At 42.7% G+C, this 20076-nt stretch overlaps 1 protein-coding gene across 1 annotated transcript in view; it reads left to right on the plus strand.

Moving 5' to 3' along the window:
• The window catches only part of PKHD1 (PKHD1 ciliary IPT domain containing fibrocystin/polyductin), a 440275-nt gene that overhangs the window by 36203 nt on the left and 383996 nt on the right, over window positions 1-20076 (plus strand). Inside the window, exons 19-28 of the mRNA XM_055574400.1 lie at window positions 460-584; window positions 1337-1512; window positions 4217-4355; window positions 6563-6690; window positions 9474-9658; window positions 10559-10681; window positions 11746-11851; window positions 14097-14369; window positions 16742-16872; window positions 19500-19635. Coding sequence (XP_055430375.1) covers window positions 460-584; window positions 1337-1512; window positions 4217-4355; window positions 6563-6690; window positions 9474-9658; window positions 10559-10681; window positions 11746-11851; window positions 14097-14369; window positions 16742-16872; window positions 19500-19635 — 1522 coding nt within the window. The remainder of the gene's footprint in view (window positions 1-459; window positions 585-1336; window positions 1513-4216; window positions 4356-6562; window positions 6691-9473; window positions 9659-10558; window positions 10682-11745; window positions 11852-14096; window positions 14370-16741; window positions 16873-19499; window positions 19636-20076) is intronic.

Here is a 20076-nt window from a genome sequence, read left to right on the forward strand (position 1 = left end):
TTGCTACACGTTCTGCAGTGCACAGTGTAAGAAAAGCACTCACAGAAAACTCCCAGTCCTAAATGTCAGTAGCGCCACAGTTGAAAAATCCTGCCAAATGATTTTACTTAACTCTGAGTTAGAAGCCAAGGATGCCGGCGAGTTCAGGTTCAGGAGTGAGGCTCAGACAGGTTCAGTGCCTTGCTTGAGGTTGCACAGGTATCTGGGTCACAACAAGGGATTTCTAATTGAGATCTCTAATTGAGATAAAAAATCCTCACAGCCACACACAGTGCTAGGCATTGAATAACTCTCTGTTGGATAAATAGCAATTTGCTCTAAACTAAGGTATGGTCTAGGAGGGCAGGCGTGGTCTGGCTGTCTCTAGGTTGGTTCTAGGGGGTGGATTGTCCTCAATAAACATTACTTGAACAGCTGCTTCTTAGTGACAGAGCTGAAGCTCTTGTTTTGTGTCTCTAGTTGTGCCTTGCATACAGAGGCCATGAGAATACGACCCTGAAGATGACCGTGTCCTTCACAATTGGCCTTCAAAACCCTGTTAAGAACATCACATGTGACTGGAGTCTCCTGGGGACCAGTCCTAAGTAGGTACCCGCAGGTAGCTTGTCTGCGAGCAGGTGTGGTGGGAATTCTGCCAGATGGTATGGCTAACTATCCTGGGGACAGTGACTCATGGGAGGTATTGTCTAATAGTGGGGTCTCGGACAATAATTTCAGCTCTGAACATGTTTTATTTGGCAAAGAAGTTTGATTTAAGAGCAGTTAGTCGTTACATATATAAGGAGTCTGACATTTCTCATTGGGATAGAGTCAAAGATCATCATATTTGGAAGAGATTTTATGGAAATTGACATTACAGATGAGAAAAATCGGGGCCCAGAGAATGTGTGATTCACTGAAATTCATTCAGCAAGTGAACAAAGATGCTGGAACATGATTCAGGCATTTTGATCCCTTGATTCAGCACTCTTTCCACATCTCTCAGGGGTTTTGTAAGTGGTTTTAAACCTAAATGAGTTTTAGGTTTTAGAGACCACTAATCATCTCTGTGGTTAGAGCCTAACATGTGATCTGCTTAAGACACACAATTGTATTGTAATTTGAAAGTACTGCTGACATTGTTATGAATGGATGGTGGACTGCAACGTGACTCACTGGTGCTGTGTCCCAGCCAAGTTGAGCCCATTTTGGGTGGGATGCTGGTACCATGGCAACCAGGACCGTGTGGATCTCCCAGCTGCATGGTCTTCGGGCCCAGGTCGGGGAACTGGGGCTCTCAGGTGAGAGGCCTGTGGTGCTCATGGGAGGCCCATTTCCGCTCTGTGCTTGTGTTCAGCTGGCAGTTCACTTGCACCGACCTCTGGAAGACGTGTGTGCATCACTCCTCGCATCTCCACCTGCCTCCTGCAAATTCCCCAGTGCTGGTTCATCAGATTGAGTTCCTCCCTCTGTCTCCAGAGATGGGCATGTTCTATGTGGATGAGATTATTATTGCAGACACAGACCTAACAGGTGATTATCAGATCTACTCTCCTCTATGAACTATCCATCAGATAGGGTCCTCAGGCTTTTCTGGAGGGGCTGCTTCTCTTTTAATGGAGAGAGAACAGACAATTCTCCATCTTTCTGCCTCGATCCCAGGGAGAAGATGAAGTTGTGATTGTGTGTCTTTGGCTTTTATATCCCTCTAGCAAGTTCCTTCTGTTTTCTGTTATTTACCCCAATATTTGCTCTTGCTTTGGGTGCCTGTCATCTTATCCCAATTTTACCACTTTCTGGCTGAGAGGCCTTGGTTTTCTCATCTATAAAATGGGCATAATGAGGCCTCTACTCCATGGGATTACCCCATGAAGATTAGCTGAAGTGTGATGTAAAGCACTCATCATGGGTCCTGACTGTAGTAGGTGCTCAGTAAATATAATCAGTTATTACTACTATTATCATTACTATTGCCAGGCCAGCAGGATTTCTCCCTACCTCCATCTGTTAATATCTGTCATAAAAGGTGCTGTGAGGAACAGAGCATAATTGGCCCTGAAAGGGGCCACAAGTCTGATTTTACGACCCATAGGGCCAACTTGGTGTGAGTTAGAGGGTCATCACATCCTCATGAGAATAGCTTTGTCTTTCTGCCCATCTGATTGCTCCCACGCATCACTCAGAGCTCAGGCCTGGCCCCCTCTGCACAAAGTCCCTTGATCTCAGCTGGCTTTGTTTGTCTTAAGGGCAAGGTGCTCACCAAGGGTTCCCCTGAGGCCACGTGTGACACACCCGCCAGGGACAGAAGGCCAGACGGGTGGTGTGGTTTGCTCCCAGGGCCTCTAGGTTTCCAGCTTGTTCACTCTCCCTCTTCCATCAAATCCCTTGTGACTCTGGCTTTCCTGCTTCTCGTAGCTTCTCTTTCTCTCTTCAAGGAGAAAAGGATGGAACGGTCATTTGCGTTCTGATTTTCAAGTTGTGCAACTTTTAATCTTTTACCTGAAAGTTGCAGAGCTAGGGGGCAGGGAACTTGGGGGTGAGGGGTAAGAGAACTCTCTTTCAAGCCCTGAAATTGCATCATTTTTGATGCTCTTCAGAATTCCATCTCTTAACCTGTTCCAGTGATTTGAGTGTTTTTGGGGCATCTGGCATCACTGACTTCAAATTCAATGTTCTGACACAGAGAAAATAATATTCAAATAGTGTGCTGGGATAACTGTCTGAATTCCTTGGTGCCCAAGACTGGCTGGGGCCTTTGGTGACCCCAAATTCTGCACAGATTCCCAGAGGGCTAATGGGATCCATATTTCATACACTTGAACCCAGTGACTGGGAAACTCAGGACTAGATAATAGGTATCATTTCCCTTCCTCCTCTCCAGACCCTCAATGCCCAGGATCCCAACTCTTTCTCACGGCCATCACCTCTATGCACCCAAATGCTCCAGCATCTGGAGCCATGTAGGGGTGAGGTGGGGAGGGGAGCAGGGAGGCAGAGGGCAGAGATAAGAAAGGCAGGTGGCTTGGGTATAACAATCTGCTTCCCACTTGGTTCAGTCATCCTGCTGGCAACAATTTTTCTATGAGGATTATTTAATAGTAACATAAACTACATATTTGGGCTCCATATTCATATTTAATTGGCTGACATTTATTTGATCAGCTTAATATTTGATTATATTCTCCCACCTAATGTCCTCTATGAACTTTCTTTTTATTTAGTGGTAGCTACCAAATACTTCTCATTTAATTCTCAGAACCCCTAAGATGGCCCTATGATCCCCACTCTATAGATTAAGAAACCAAAGCTAAGAGGGTGCTGAGTGTCTTGCCTCAAATCTTCGGGGATGTGCAGGACATTGAAACCTAGAGATCACTGACACCAGAGCCACTTTTAATGACTCCATACTCAGTAGAGCAGATGAACTTTTATCGAGCACTGGCTCTGTGCCTGGTGTTGTGCTCAGCACTGGGCCTGCAAGGATGCTGCTTTTCAACTGTTGTCTCAATGGCACAGACTGGGGAAAGAAACTGCATTTACATGGTGCCTGATAGAAGGGAAAGAGGATATTACACTGGCCCTTTAAACCTGCCATCTCAGTAAACTTTCCCTGCCAAAATGCAGACTGATGTCTATCATGAGTCCCACTTTATCAATGAGAAAAGTCTTACAGGGGCTATGGTGATTAGCCAAATGGTCACCCAGTAGAATTGGAAAATCAGGACTTGCAAAATGGTCTGTCTTAAATGCTTGCCCTGTGTCTGCACACATGGTGACACCATGCAGTGGATAAAACTCAAGTATCTCTAGGATCTGCCTTGTGTGTTCCGTGTTCCTGAGGGGGATCATCTTGCATTGCTGGAGCTGCCGGGACTTGGAGAAGGAAAGGAGGAAGAGAGGGGCAGTGCACAGCGCCACAGATGAGCTGTGTGTTTGCACGTGTGTGTGTGGCAGCAGGGGATCGCCAACGGCACAGGGAATGATGATTGGCTGGCTTGGGGCTTACTGAAGTTTGCCGTGGAATTAGTCATCGTCTCCTTATATCATGACCTCGCATTTTCCTTTGGCAACTGAATTCCTCCCTCTTCCTTTTCTCCTCATGGCAACAGGTAGGTGGGAATCTCTGTTTTCACGGTGTGCTGAGATGTGAATGACTCAGACCCTCCAGCAGCAACCGTCCACCCAGCAGGTCTTCCATCTTGATTTACTTGATGATGTTTGGCTCCTTGGTCTCCAGTTTCTCAGGTGGACACTGGTACAGCTCGCCCTGGCGGGAATCTGCTGGAATTGCTCTCGGTAGTGGGATCACCTCCCGTCTACAATGTGACCTCCTGGTTGGCGGGGTGTGGCCTGGAGCTCCCACTCATCACTGCAAGGTAGGGAACCATCTTTGGTCACCTGTCCCTCCTTAAAATTGCTAACTGGCCTTAGGAGTCACAGAGGTGAGACTTTTTATCAATCAGGAAAATTGACCTGCCTTGCTGCCTACAGCAATAGTTCTCAGTGTTAAGAACGTGCATCAGACTTACCTGAAGGCTGTGTTAAAACACAAGCTGCTGTGCCCTAACCACACCATCCTAATCCAGTAGGCTTGGTGGCAGGGCCTGATAATTTGCATTTCTGAGTTTCCAGGCAATGCTGATTCTGTTGATCTGGGGGCTAGTTCCTAGTTAATTACTTTACAAGTAGATGTATTTTTATGCTTTTCAGAAGTTCACATTACCACTGTTTTCTTCTTGCTCCTCTTCTTCCATTCCATTAATAAGATTAATATATTAATCTTACTGGAATTCTTTGAGGCAAAAGGAAGCACAATTCATAGTCAAAGGAACAAAACCAGCCAGTTCTGAAAGCTCACCACCAGATGGCACTAGAGCCACATAAGCGTTGATGCATCAATAAACCTTTTTGGCCATAGTTTACAAAGCAGTAACTAAGAATCAGGCTCCTCCAAGCTCCTGGAACACATGCATGCTGTAATTCGTCCTTTTAAATGTTCACTAAAACCCGTAGGATGGGAACGACTGAGATGCCTTGTCTTTAAAATTTCTTTTCTCCCCCTGTATCTAACACGTTCTGAAATGAGTTCTCATTACTTACATCGTGCTTGAGACTTTTTATCAATGTTAGAAAGCTCGAATCTATGTTCCACATTTCTTGACAATGTTTCACGGTCCTCTGGGTAGAAAAGACAAAAAATCATCAATAGAATAAAGGAGGGAAAGGCTTTCAGTGATGGAGGGGGAGACGTCAGATGAGCCCCCTGTGATCCTGTGCTCCAAATGCCAAAGTTATTAACTCTGAAATGATGGAGTATAATCTAGGTCCACACTTACAGAGGTGCTCACAGCCTCCCCTTCTGAGTTTTCTCAGGCTCCTTAGCTCCTTCTGGGAGACTTCAGCCTGAGAAAGTCAGGACAACACAGGATGGCCCCCAACCAGATAAGCCTCAGTCTGACTGTTTCTGTGTGTTTGTGAGTATGCATATCAATACGTAGTACTTAAGTAATATTACTGATCAAAATCATACATGTTCATTGTTGAAAATATGGAAAGTACAGAAAAGCACATAGAAAAGGTACAAATCACTCATAATCCCTTTGTTCAGAGATACTTTCTTTTAACACGTTGAATCCATGTTCTAAAATACTCTTTTCCTCAAGGCAGTTTTTATATACACACACACATATACATATATACACAAAATACATATATATGTACTATATATATATATATATTTATATATATTTGGTGGCTCAGACGATGAAGAATCCACCTGCAATGCAAGAGACCTAGGTTCGATCCCTGGGTTGGGAAGATCCCCTGGAGAAGGGAATGGCAACCTACTCCAGCATTCTTACCTGGAGAATTCCAAGGACAGTGGAGTCTGGCAGGCTACTGTCCATGGGGTCACAAAGAATTGGACACAACTGAGTGACTAACACTAACTAATTATATATATTTACTTTTTAAACCTCAAGTTGGTACAACAGATAAGACACTGTATTTGCAACATGTCCTTTTCACCTACTGGTATAAATGGAATATTTCCCCCTTTCATTAAGCATGCTTTTTAATGGCTGAATAGTATTCCACTGCGTGGTATGTCATGATTTATTTGACCCACTTGTACTGAAAGCAGGATTAGGTACACAGTGTGCACGCAGGTGCTGGATAAGGACTCTGCTAGATGGAGTGGCCTGTTTCTGCTGGGGATACTGAGCGCAGAGGATCTGTGGATTAGGGTGAGCTTTCATCTGACTGTGAGGATACAGTTAGAGAGCACAGGCTTCTCCTTCCACTGTGCATCAGGACCAGAGCAGCGGAGGCTACACTCCTCACTCTTCACTCTGCCTCTGCGTTCTCCCAGGATCACTAGAGGGGGAGAGTGGAACACCCTTAGAGACCCCTCATATTCACCTTTCATTTTCTCTGCTGTGGTGGGAGAGGGATTATTTTGGAGCTCATGCTCATGGCCTGGAAACTTGGGAGACTGTGTGGTCCTTAAGATGGAGCTGTGCTCTGTCTGGAGCAGCTGCTCGAGGGTCCTTGTGGTTAATGCTTTGTTTCTGACATGTTGCAGCGCTGTGCCCACTGAAGGAGCAGAGGAAGGATCCCGGTTGGTCCAGGTGACAACACAGAGACTACAGAGGACAAGTCCACCTTTAGGAGGACACTTTCGCATCCAACTTTCTAACACAGCGATTCCTGGTAAAGGGGCCATAACGGATGCAGCATTTCTTGTTGAAGCTTTCTGTGGCATCCCCAGGCAAACAACATCCTGCTGATAGGGTGACAGTCTTAAAGTTAGCATACTTTGTTAATTTTGCAGGGTCTGAGAATGACTTTCCTAAAGTTAAAGATCTGGGATATCCTTGTCAATATGATCCCAGTCTTTCAGCTTTACAGATGAGGAAACTGAGTGGATTAGCTTCCTACGGCTGTCGTAACAAATTATACAAGCTTGGTGGCTTAAAATGACTGAAATGTATTCTCTTAGAGTTCTAGAGGCCAAAGTGCAAAATCAAGTTGTTGGCAGGGCCACGCTTCCTCCTCAGGCCTAGGGGAGGATCTGTTTTCTGCCTCTGTGACCTGCTGGTGGCTGTTGGCATGCCTCGGTGCTGCTGCGTTGTCCCAGCCCCTGCCTCCTGGTCACATGGTCTCTTCCTCTGCCGTCTCCAAACTCCCTCTAAGGATATCCCTCTAAGGATAAATAGGATTGCATTTATGACCCACCTGGATAATCTGGGATGATTCCCTCTTCTCAAGATCCTTAATCACATCTGTTGCTCTATGATATAACATCCATAGTTTCCAAGAATTAGGACGTATCTTTTTGAGGACCACCATTCAGCTCAGGCTACTCAGGCTTGCCCGAAGCTCATACAAATAGCTGAAGCAGGGACCAGATATGAACTTGAGTGTTTGCTTCTCAAAGAGTTCAGTCTTCTTCTCTAGAATTTCATAGACCAAGATCCATGGTAGCCACCGCCTTTCTAAATTAAACTCCCAAGTGATCCCACATGATATTGAGCATTTTAGAAACCATATCCATGGGGTCACAAAGAGTCAGACACGACTGAGCGACTGAACTGAACTGAGAAACCATATTAAATGTAGAAAGAGCTTTCAACTGCAATGAGGATATAAATGTTTCTAAATCTTCAGCTATCAATGTATATACATCTCATCAAGGACAGGGTTAGAAGTGATTATAATATATTATTTATTTAGTAACAACATAGGGGAAGTTGGGGGCTCAGGAGAATGCAAGAGTGGCTGTCCAAAAGTTGGCAAGTGGTCCAAAGATCTTCTACCCTCCTGAGAAGAAAGATGCTGGACTTGCAAAGAAGTCTATCCTTGGCTGGAGGAGTGGAGTTTTTCCTCTAGTGGGACAGCTTAGGGAAAGTAGATGGCCCTGAGGCTATTGGAATCTGATAAGTGGGTGAGTAAGTACTCTAGAGCTCTGCGACTGTGAAGCCCATGACTGTGCTGTTTCCCTTCTCACAATGAGGGAACTGCAGAATACCTGTTGAGAGATTTTTTTTACCTGCCATCATGTTCTGTTGCTGATGCTCTTCACGTCACTGCCTGCAAAACAACTGGGGGATAAGCCAGCCTTCACCTGGCCATTTGAAATGGCCCTCAAATGATGTATTCATATAGGACAATCTTTTTTTAAAAATGAGTTTTGTTTGCATTTTAGAAATGCAATGGTATTTCATTAACACTCCAGGGCAGTGTGGGATTCAAGAGGAAATCTCTTGAGTTGGTCAAGGCAATCTGGGTTTTAATCAAAACCCCTATCACTTGGTTGGTGAGCTGTTGAATCACATTGGGTTTCATTTTCTTCATTTCTTAAGGAGGCATTAGGTACTCTTGTCTGGAAAATCCCACGGACGGAGGAGCCTGGTAGGCTGCAGTCCATGGGGCTGCTAGGAGTCGGGGATGGCTGAGCGATTTCACTTTCACTTTCATGCACTGGAGAAGGAAATGGCAACCCACTCCAGTGTTCTTGCCTGGAGAATCCCAGGGACGGGGGAGCCTGGTGGGCTGCCGTCTGTGGGGTTGCACAGAGTGGGACACGACTGAAATGACTTAGCAGCAGCAGCAGCAGCAGCAGCAGGTTATCCAGATGACCCATCTCAAAGGGTTGCTGGGGTAGCTAATGAAATGGAAACTTCAGGTAAAGCATGTAACAGTGTTCAAACACAAGCCCAGAGTGCAGTTATTTCTCTACACGGATGTGCGATGGGGAAGCAGGTGGTTGGGCTTAAAGAAATTCTAATAGAGAAACCAGAGTTCAGTGCCAACATTCCTCAGCTTGGTTGGCTCTGTTTTTATAGGTGTCAGCTGCTTTATGCCTTCCCACTCCTTGTGGAAGGTGGCCAACTTTTCCCTATTCACAGGGCCAGCTACACTTTTTTTTTCCGGGAAAAACTCAGTATTTAATTAGACTTTCAGGACTTACCAGGGTTTGGAATTCACATTTTGAGTTGACAGTTAAGATAGTTTTGTCTGATGTGATTGTGTTCTCTGCTTAAGAGATATGATGCTGGTTAAAGGAATCGTGATATAAAAAGTGAGCATCTACTTATACTTGCCTTAAAAATTGCGTAACTGGACTGAGGGTTCTCTTGAAGCCACATCTTGAACCTGAGGGTCTCTGCATATGTGAAGGCATTTTAACCTGTATTCTGCTGTCTTGATGTTGAGATGCTACAAGGTGGAGTAATTAGTTTCCTGTATTTTCTATATTGCACTTCCCTGGTAGCTCAGCAGTAAAGAATCCCCCTGCAGGAGATGGGGGTTTGGTCCCTGGGTTGAGAAGATCTCCTGTTGAAGGAAATGGCAACCCACTCCAAGATTCTTGCTTGGGAAATTCCATGGAAAGAAGGGCCTGACGGGCTACAGTCCATGGGGTTGCGAAAGGGTTGGACACAACTTAGCGACTAAAATAAGAACATTTTCGGTGTCATGACCTTCTCCCACAGGTGTCCCTGTGCACATCTCAGCCAGTCACCTCCAGAAGCTCTTACAAACCAGCGCTGATGACTTCACATCCAGGTACCTCAATGTTAGTTACTTCACTGTGACGGAGGATCTAAAGTCTTGCTATGAACATGTGTGGACTTTCTCCTGGTCCAGCCATGTTGGGGACTTGCCCAACTTCATCAAGGTATGTATGGCATCCCTTTTGGCTTTATGGACTTGGTGCTCTGGAACAATTTTGTGAAAAAAAAAATCAGAATTATATGAATGAAAACTGTCATGATTTGTGAATTTGTTGGAATACTCAAGTAAAAGAGCTCAATGATCTTTCTGAAAGTTTCAAGGTATGTTTTGTATCTCATATTCCTGATAAAGCAATTTAAGTATAATGTTGCCTTTCCTAACTTGGTGTAGGTAAAGAAATTGTTGGTCAGTGTCCACCACACAATAATTCTACATCTGTTATTGGATCATTTAAGCAGATGTGATTGACTTAGATTATCATGGAGGCAGATGGCAGAGCAGAAGGAAGTTTAGGAACAGATTTGCTGTCTTTGGATAATGACAAAACCAGATGCGCTTGCATATTTAGGGTTTTAAAAAATAATCTAATGATCATCTAGCATTTGGTTTTATGAAGTGAAATCCAAGATGAAATTTTATTCTTGTTATTTGGTATTGTGGGTCATCTGGTTTTCAAACAAAATCCTTGGGTGGAGATGGAGGAAGGATGGAAGTCATCTCATGGCACTTGTTTCCTGACATTTTATTTTAGTATTTTGGATTGTAAACTTGTAAAATAGAAAAGCGCATGGGAACAAAATCTCTTGCAAGACTTGAGAGATTAGCATAGTGTGCATTTTTTGGTAACTCTACTTGCAAATAAATATTCTTCTAGTCTACTGGGGCTTTCATTCACCACTACTTACTGTTAGGCTTCTAGATTTCAAGCCTGGTGTCACTCTATTTTCACTTTCTAGCTATCTGATTATTGTAAATGAATGTGAAAACACCCTTTGTGATTTGTTTCAAGCAAGATTAGACTTCTCTTCCATGGCAGGATTCACCAGAAATGTGACCATCTTAGGTATCTAATGAAAACCTCACTGGAGTTAACCCTGCTGTGACCACACGTGTGGTGTATGATGGTGGTGTCTTCCTTGGACCCATATTTGGAGACATGGTGGTCACTGCCAACCAACACACTCAGGTGAGAGCAGATGGGCCCCCCAGACTGAAGTACTGGTTTCAAGTCTACTGCAGCCCCTCCTTATTTGTGATGTGGGCCAATCCCAAGGGTCAGTTTTCTAATTTGCAAAATAGAGACAGCCCTGGCTGTGCTCTTTCTACTTCCACAGGGTATGGAGAATACTCTGAAAATACAAGTGCTTTGTAAACATAACATCCAGTTGTTATAATTACTGATGCTCTTATGGCACCCAAAATAGAGAATCTCTAGCTACCTACTTTTTATATCTCCTCACAGTGGCCTTGGAAAGTAAATGGGCTGAGTCACCTCCTTTTCTCTTTAAAATGTCTTTTGCACTTTCCCCTCTTATAAGTCATGTGCATTCGAGACAGTTTTAAAATGCAAAATCTATAAGAATAATATAACCAATACCTGGGTACCCAAACAAGAATTAACAATTGCTAACATTTGATGCATGATCCCTTCCCGCCATAAGCAAACACTATCATAGATGTAGTGTGTACTTAATCCTTATTTTATAGGTAAAGACTGAGAGTCTTATCTTTTTCACCACTTTCATCTACAAGTATTGTAGAGTTCTATTAGATTAACCTTAGTCCCAGTGAGAGGGAAAGATATATAATTTATTCTTAGGGACTTCCCATTCTAGGACAAAAAAGACCCCAACCCAAATGTCCAAATCCACTCTAATCTTCAGTTATATTGGCATTTACCAGCAAAGATAGGGCTTTTCACAGGCAGTAGGTCCTAAGTTAAAAAATATAAGGTGCTAAAAAGTCCTTGCGCAGTTTGAATTTACTTCTGTGTGAGAGGGAATTTACTCCAGACTGAGCCTATCTAATTGTAAAAATATTAGGTTTCTGCATATTAACCATCATTTAGAGATAGCCTACCATGTTGAGTCATGCTTTACAACTGAGGGTCTATTATTGGAAAATAGAAGGAAAAAATAGAGAGTAGGTGAATCACTAACACATTTCAGTTTGGGCGAATTTCACACAGCCTTTAGGAATACCCTTGAGCATATGAAATGTGTACATTTTAATGCTTTTGCCTTTTTCTAGGTGGTTGTGCGAGTGAATGACATACCAGCTTATTGTTCAGGTTCCTGTGCTTTCCAGTACCTTGAAGGGTCAACTCCCCAGGTCTACTCTGTGTGGTATGCCCTCGGTATGAAGTGTACTTGACATTGAAATGGGCGTCAAGTTTATTTTTTGATTGGAGTGTAGTTGATTTGCAATGTAATGTTAGTTTCAGGCGTACAGCTCAGTGATTCAGTTTTATATGTATATATACCTATAAAGTGAAAGTGAAGTCTCTCAGTTGTGTCTGACTCTTTGTGACCCCATGGACTGAAGACCATCAGGCTCTCTGTCCATGGGATTCTCCAGGCAAGAATACTGGAGTGGGTTGCCATTTCCTTCTCCAGGGGATCTTCCAGACCCAGGGATTGAACCTGTGTCTCCCACATTGCAGGCAGATGCTTTACTGTTTGAGCCACCAGGGAAGCCACACATACCTGTAAAACTATGTGTATATATACGTGTGTATGTGTATATGCTTGTGTGCTCAGTCGCTCAGTCATGTCTGACTCTTTGTGATCCCATGAACTTTAGCCTGTCAGGCTCCTCTGTCCATGGACGTCTTCAGGCAAGAATACTAGAGTGGGTTGCCATTTCCTATGTGTATAATTAGTTGCTCAGTCGTGTCCGACTCTTGCAAGCCCATGGACTATAGCCCACCAGGCTCCTCTGTCCATGGGGATTCTCCAGGCAAGAATACTGCAGTAGGTTGCCATGTTCTGCTCCAGGGGATCTTCCCAACCCAGGGATCAAACCCAGGTATCCCACATTGCAGGCAAATTCTTTACTCTCTGAGTCACTAGGGAAGCCCTTTTCCAGGTGATCTTCCCAACCCAGGGATCAAGCCCGTGTCTCCTGCATGGGCAGGTGGATTCTTTACCACTGAGCCACCTGGGGAGCCCCATATATATGTGTATATTTGTTGTTGTTCAGTTGCTCAGTTGTGTCTGACTCTTTGTGACCCCGTGGACTGCAGCACACCAGACTTCCCTGTCTTTCACCATCTCACGGAGTTTGCTCAAACTCATATCCATTCAGTCAGTGATGCCATCCAACCATCTCATACTCTGTCATCCCCTTCTCCTCCTGCCTTCAGTCTTTCCCAGTATCAGGGTCTTTTTCCAATGAGTCAATTCTTTACATCAGGTGGCCACAGTATTGGAACTTCAGCTTCAGCATTAGTCCTTCCAATGAATATTCAGTATTGATTTCCTTTAGGATTAACTGGTTTGATCTCCTTGCAGTCCAAGGGACTCTCAAGAGTCTTCTCCAACACCAGAGTTCAAAAACATCAATTCTTTGATGTTTAGCTTTCTTTATCGTCCAACTCTCACATCCACACATGACTACCGGAAAAACCATAGCTTTGACTAGACAGACCTTTGTTGGCAAAGTGATATCTCTGGCTTTTAATATGCTGTCTAGGTTTGTCATAGTTTTTCTTCCAAGGAGCAAGCATCTTTTAATTTCATGGCTGCAGTCACCATCTGCAGTGATTTTGGAGCCCAAGAACATAAAGTCTGTCACTGTTTCCACTGTCTCCCCATCTGTTTGCCATGAAGTGGTGGGACTGGATGCTATGATCTTAGTTTCTTGAATGTTGAGTTTTAAGCCAACATTCAAAAAACAGGTATCCATGTATACACATATGTATTCTTTTTCAGGTTCTTTTCCCTTATAGATATTACAAAATATTGAGTATAGTTCCCTGTACTATGCAGCAGGTCCTTGGTGGTTAGCCATTTTATGTATAGTAGTATGTAAGTGTTACTCCCAAACTCCTAATTTATCCCTCCCACAACCTTTCCCCTTTGGTGACCATAAATGTGGGTTTATTTCTTGTGTGTGTGTGTGTGTGTGTGTGTGTGTGTGCGGGGTGTGGGGGTTACTATTTCTGTGTGTGAACTTTAAGATCAGAGTGATCTGTTGGAGGGTATATCCCTGGTGATGGCTGAATAGAAGGTACATCAGCTCATGGGGTGAATGTAGAATGGCACTACAAAAGTGCAATTTTGAGCTAATCTAAATGAAATGGTCATGATTTGAAATGGTAGATTTTTGATGACTTAAAATGTTGTATATTCTTTGTCCCTTGTTTAGAAATATTCTTTAGTTTTTCCCCATTTTTCAACTGGTTAGTGATTTGTCATTACTAGTTTGAGAAAATTTAAGTGGAGGGCTCTAGGCTATTAAAATAAACACAGATTCCAATATATGAGTCAGCATTCAATGCTGTGAATTTTGAGAGAGGAAGGTGAGAGGGAATGGATATTTGACAGAGTTCTCATAAATGGAGTGATATTGCTGAGAGATGGTTTCTTTCTTCTTTTAAGATGACATTGGCCTACTGGTTTATATTACGGGAACTAGCTTCTCTGATGACTACAAGGCCCTGCAGGTTACAGTGAACAAAACGAGTTGCAATGTTATTTTCTCAAACCAAACAAACGTGGTGTGTCAGACAAGCCTGCTGCCTGCTGGAGCGCATCAGATCTCGATGTTGGTGAGACCCTCTGGTCTTGCCATCAATGCCAGTGGAGGAGGCCTCTTCCTAAATGTGGAACCCAGACTGGACACTGTGGAGCCTTCCCGAGCTGCAGACATTGGTAATCTGTGGGCACCCGTGTTGCATCTGATGCTCTGAGACCTTTGTTCTTGCCGACCTGCAGGAATCTAGTCTTGCCATGTAATAAATTCCATATCCACTGTGGTTCACAGGTTTTTGTTTTCCGCCATCAGCATTTCTTCTAATGAGTTATGGACCCTTAAATGAAGTCACTTGCAACATAAAATAGTTTGGTTGATGGTGTCAGGCATCACAGGGTCGATCATTAAGTCACTGGGACAATCTGATCAAGTGGAAATGACACTAGGTGGAGATTTGAGACATGTGGCTTTGTTTTCAGCCTGCCAAAGTCAGAATTGTGATCTTAGATATTTCATATACTCTGTGGGACTTAGTTTCCTTATAACGATGAGGATGGGCCTGGTATCATTTACTGAGCACCTCTTCTAGGCAGTTGTACACCCTAAATGCTAACAGTTGCCTGAAAGATGGAATCATTATCCTCATTTTTCAGATGATATAATGGTGGTTCTAAGAGAAGAGTGATCTGCTCAAGGCTTCCTGATGAAAAGTGCGAGTGTCTAGGACTTAAGCCTATGAATTTTGAGGGGGACACCATTCAGGACTCCTCTTTCTGGTGTTGAACCTAGGGTTGGGGTACCCAGCATGTGGCTTGAACCCCTTAGTCCCCTGGAAGGGTCTCCGAACCTGTGACATTCCCCTATTCTTCTGTGTCCCCTGTGAGGGTCTTGACTTGATTGCTTCTCTTCCCTTCCCACCCGACTCGGTGTAGATCTTTCTTACAGCCTTGGTTGTAGAAGAGCCTTTCAGGTTGTTAGCAGTGAGCTCTGCTCCACATGTAGGTGTATCTTTGATGTTTGTGTATCCTTCTACTCTGCCATCCTGATCTCTCCAGATAGAACTGTTTTATAAGATATTTTAAATGTCCAGCCGAAGATCCCTTTACTTTTATTTTTGGAATTTTGTTTTCTGGCTATTGGCATTTATTTTTCATTGAATTTTAAAATCAGCTTGTTTAAATTAAAAAAATTTTTTTTGTATTTTTATCATAATTGCAGTGGTGCTTTAGTTTAACCCAGAAAGATATGCCACTTATGATGTTCACTTTCTGTACATTTACTTTAGTTTTCTTATTTAAGTTTTAACCCATCTGTTAGATTCATCAGCAGCATTTCAAAGCTTTCTTCAAGTTTCTTCATATTCTTGAATTGTTCTTGTCAAGATTGTTTCCAGATATTGTATCTTTTATGTTGCTATTGTATGTTGGCTCTTCTTCAGTGTTACTCTTTAACTTAGAAGTCTATTGTGGTCATGCCCTGAATCTTCAGGGCATGTTTATATCTTTAACTTCAGGGTAATATTCCATTCAGTCACGTGATACTGAAAGGTCTCCGTCAGGCTGTATATGTTTCCTTTCTCACCCCGACACATGTGCCATCTCCCCACTCTCATGTGTCTCTATTTGGTGGCTTTACTGCCTCTCCTGCATCCCTTTCTGGAGAGATGGAAGACCAGAGTCATTGCTCATCCACGAGAGATGGGCTTCCTGTCCATCAGATAAGGGCTGCCCTCCAGGTGGGATATCAGTGTGACTGGTGCCATCGCTCCTCTTGTTGACACTCTGATTGCTATAGTTGCTCCTCAGTGGTCAGCGCAGAAGTCCTGATGACACCAGGTGCTGATGACAGTCACTTCTATATCGTCATCGAAACCAGAACCTTGTTGGTGTGGTACCGTATCACAAAGCCGGAAAGGCTAAGGCTGTCATTTAAAGATGAGGGAATGGAAATTCGCTGCTGATCTGGTGGTTAGGACTCTGCACTTTTGCTGCGGAGAGCATAGATTTAGTCCCTGGTTGGGGAACTTAAGACCTGCAAGCCATGCAGTGTGGCCACAAATTAAAAAAAAAAAAAGAAGAAGATGAAGGAGATGAGACCAGTGAACTCAGGGGAAATAGTGCAAATGACCTGCTGCAAGTGGCAGAGCCGTCTGTGGCCCTGACTCGGGGACCCTGTTCTTTCTACCATTTTATTCTTCCTCTCTTATACTCTTTTCTTGGGAAAAGAATTCAAGTTTTATAGAATTGACAAGGATGATATTTAAAAATCTTGAGCAGAAAGAGTTTTCGGAAACCATTTACTTTATTTCTCCATTCCATGACTGTGTTGTATCGCTGTTTTATTCTTGAATATCTCCTTTTCTCTGCCCTCTAGTCACTGTATCTCCCACCTTATTTAGCAGTTTATATCTTTAACTCCAGTCCCTTTCTGCATGTTGAACGTGCCTTGTGTTTTGACTATGCAGCTTCATATTTTTATTTCACCTCTTTCTCTTATGGGTTGTCTACTAGCACAGTTGTGTGTCCCATCTGAAAGGGTTGCTTTTTTACAGGAGGTCTCTGGGCCACCATCCGAGGGTCTGGTTTGGATAATGTTAACCTGGTGTTATTTGGATCCCAGTCTTGTGTCATTAATGTCACTACAAGCAACTCACGAAGAGTTCAGTGCAAAGTTCCATCCAAAGTAAGTGGAATCTTTGGACATCTCCTTTCTGGGTAGATGACCATTATTAATGTGTAGTTAATTAGGGAGAAAGGCAATGGCACCCCTTGCCTGGAAAATCCCATGGATGGAGGAGCCTGGTAGGCTTCAGTCCATGGGGTCGCTAAGAGTTGGACACGACTGAGCGGCTTCACTTTCACTTTTCACTTTCATGCATTGGAGGAGGAAATGGCAACCCACTCCAGTGTTCTTGCCTGGAGAATCCCAGGGATGGGGGATCCTGGTGGGCTGCCATCTATGGGGTCCCACAGAGTCAGACACGACTGAAGCTACTTAGCAGCAGCAGCAGTAGCAGTAGCAGCAGTTAATTATGTGTAAGGTTCTCAGTGGATCATTTCTTAGAACTAAGTTAACTGACATGATCGTCTCATCATGAGAGCATGCTTACTTATATTGCTTACATGGACACACTTTTGCTATGAAGTGGGAAGCTGACCCCACCAATGTTGCTTGTAATTAGCATCAGTTAATATCTTTTAAAAGAAAATGACCAGACTGTCCCAGTCCACACTCTTAATGAATATTAGTGCCACTGAGTAAATATATTAATCTAGTGTACATTCTGAGTGTTGGTTTGCAAGACATATATCTTATAATTTTACTTCTTTTTCAAGCAAACAACTTAGTTTTCATAAGCAATTTTGTTTTCTGGCATGGATGGGACTGGTGAAACTTGGAATATTCTAGAATGTCTGCATGTATGCATGCTAAGTCACTTCAGTCATATCTGACTCTTTGCAACCCTATGGATTATAGCCCACCAGGCTCCTCTGTCTACGGGATTCTCCTGGCAAAAGTACTGGAGTGGGTTGCCATGCCCTCCCCTAGGGCATCTATCTGACCCAGGGATCGAACCTGGGTCTCCTGTTTGGCAGGCAGCTTCTCTACGACTAGTGCCACCTGGGAAGCCCTTCTTTTCTCCAGGGGACCTTCCCAACCCTGGGATTGAATACAAGTCTCTTGCATTATAGCCTGATTCTTTACTGTCTGAGCCACTACTCAGCCCTGGAATGTCTGGTTCCTATGAAATAAATAGCTTAGTTAATCCTAGTTACTCCCTGCTGCTCCCCTATTCCCTTAGAAGCAAGTCCCTTAGCTTTCTCATCCCTCTTCAGTTGGTTCTGTCTCATAGATGGCACAAGAGGTTTGGGTCCAGGCCCTTGCCTAGTGCTGTGGGAGAGAGTCATGCTCACAGCTGAGCTTGAACCTCCTATTCAGAGTTCACTTCAGTGCCATCAACATTCCTAGCACACCCATGATCCCCAAAGAAGGCTGTTTGCCAAACAATAAAGATCTCTGAAAGAAGAGAAAGTTCAGAATAATCTTTGGTCTTTGGTCTCATATTTTTAATCTCATCCAGTTATTCAAATATTATGAAATATTAGCTTTTATATATAAACTGCATGCAGTTCTAACATATGTTTGTATTGTGATTCATTTCCTGTTATTGAACATTTAAATAATTTCCAAAGTTTCCCATATTTATTGTGTACTCACCATGTGCCAATATAAAAACACAGACATATAAAGCTTTTGACACAGGTATCTGGTTGTCTGAAACTCTTTTTAAATTAATACTCTCATCGTCACATGGGTGCCTGCTTTCTGATCCTTTGGCCAACATTATCAGCACTTTAGTATATATTGACCATTTTAATGGGTAAAATTTTTACTGATTGAATTTCTTTCACCAGAGAGAATAAATATTAGGAAAATCAACTTTTAAATTTGAACCAAGCAATGCATGCAAAGTTCAAAAGAAAATGATAAAACAATCGCACTCTCTCCTACCTCACTTCCCCATTCTTCAAGTCCCCCTTTCTGAAACAACTACTTTCAATTCTGTTGATTATAGTTACAGAAGCATTTTTTGGTTAAATCAATAAACCATATTTACATTATTAAACTATTTAAATGATAATGGTAGAATCAGGCAATATATATTTTTTATAGTTTGTTTTTTCTTAGAGTTTTTTTTTACATGTCTTCCTTGTAATAAAAATACTCTGTATTTAAAAAAATTCTTCATATCAGTTGCTCTTTTTTCTTGATGCTTTCTCTTCTGCTTCAATTTAACTTGGTGATTTCCAGATTTATTTTACAGGTTTCATCCTAGTGTTTTCCTTGATTGCTCTCCTGAATAGATTCACTGTTTCTTGGAATTTCTTTCTCCTTTTTTGGTTATTGTTTATTTTTTGAGGTCATATCTGTAAGAAATAGTCAAAGACAGAAAATGTGGGAGGGAAGTTCTCTGAGTACTTAAATGTCTGAAAGTATGCTCATACTTGATGGATAGTTTAGCAAGATATAGAGGTTTATTTGAAATTGCTCTTTTTTTTCAGAACCAGTTGATGTGTTAATTGCAAATCACTCTTATTTACTCTTTAATCTGTTAGATACTGCACTTACCTTACCTATTCTAAGTACGAGTCACTGTGTGTGTGAGAGAAAGAGAGAGAGACTTGAAAGTAGCAACTATATTCTTTAAAAACAATTTTCTTGAAATTAATCTTTTAAACTAGTTCTATATGGACTTCACACATGTCAGTCTTATTTACACAGTTTTGATTTTTAAAATTAATTTTCAGGGGGAAGATGGACCTACTGTGAATGTGACTGTTATCTTGGGGGGCCGTCCTGTGGTTCTTGCCATGGCATTTACATATGTCTCCTCTTTAAATCCAGTAATCGTGTCTCTCAGCAGAAATGGAAGCAGCATAGCAGGTAAAATACCTCATCCTGGAGGATATTTTCATTTTAGACCACTGAGCCTATAAGAAAGGCAAACAATGGCATTATTAATTTTTAATGAATGTAGTATTATATTTTGGATGGAAGTTATTTTTCTGAAAACCTGGAGACTGATTTTCTCATCTTCGTGTGCTCAGTTGCTAAGTTCTTTCTGACTCTTTGTAACCCCATGGACTGTAGCCCACCAGGCTCCTCTGTCCATGGGATTTTCAAAGCAAGAATACTGGAGTGGGTTGCCATTTTCTCCTCCTTCCTGGCTCAGGGATTGAACCCGCATCTCCTGCACTGGTAATCTGCACTGCAGATTCTTACCACTGAGCCACTTGGGAAGCTCTTTCTCATCTTAGCCATCATTAAATAAATCTCCTTATATATATTTTTCTCTCTGTAAAATTGAGAACCATTTCTATCTTG

The sequence above is a fragment of the Bubalus kerabau genome, chromosome 3, assembly GCF_029407905.1.
Source record: "Bubalus kerabau isolate K-KA32 ecotype Philippines breed swamp buffalo chromosome 3, PCC_UOA_SB_1v2, whole genome shotgun sequence".
Taxonomy (NCBI): Eukaryota; Metazoa; Chordata; class Mammalia; order Artiodactyla; family Bovidae; genus Bubalus; species Bubalus kerabau.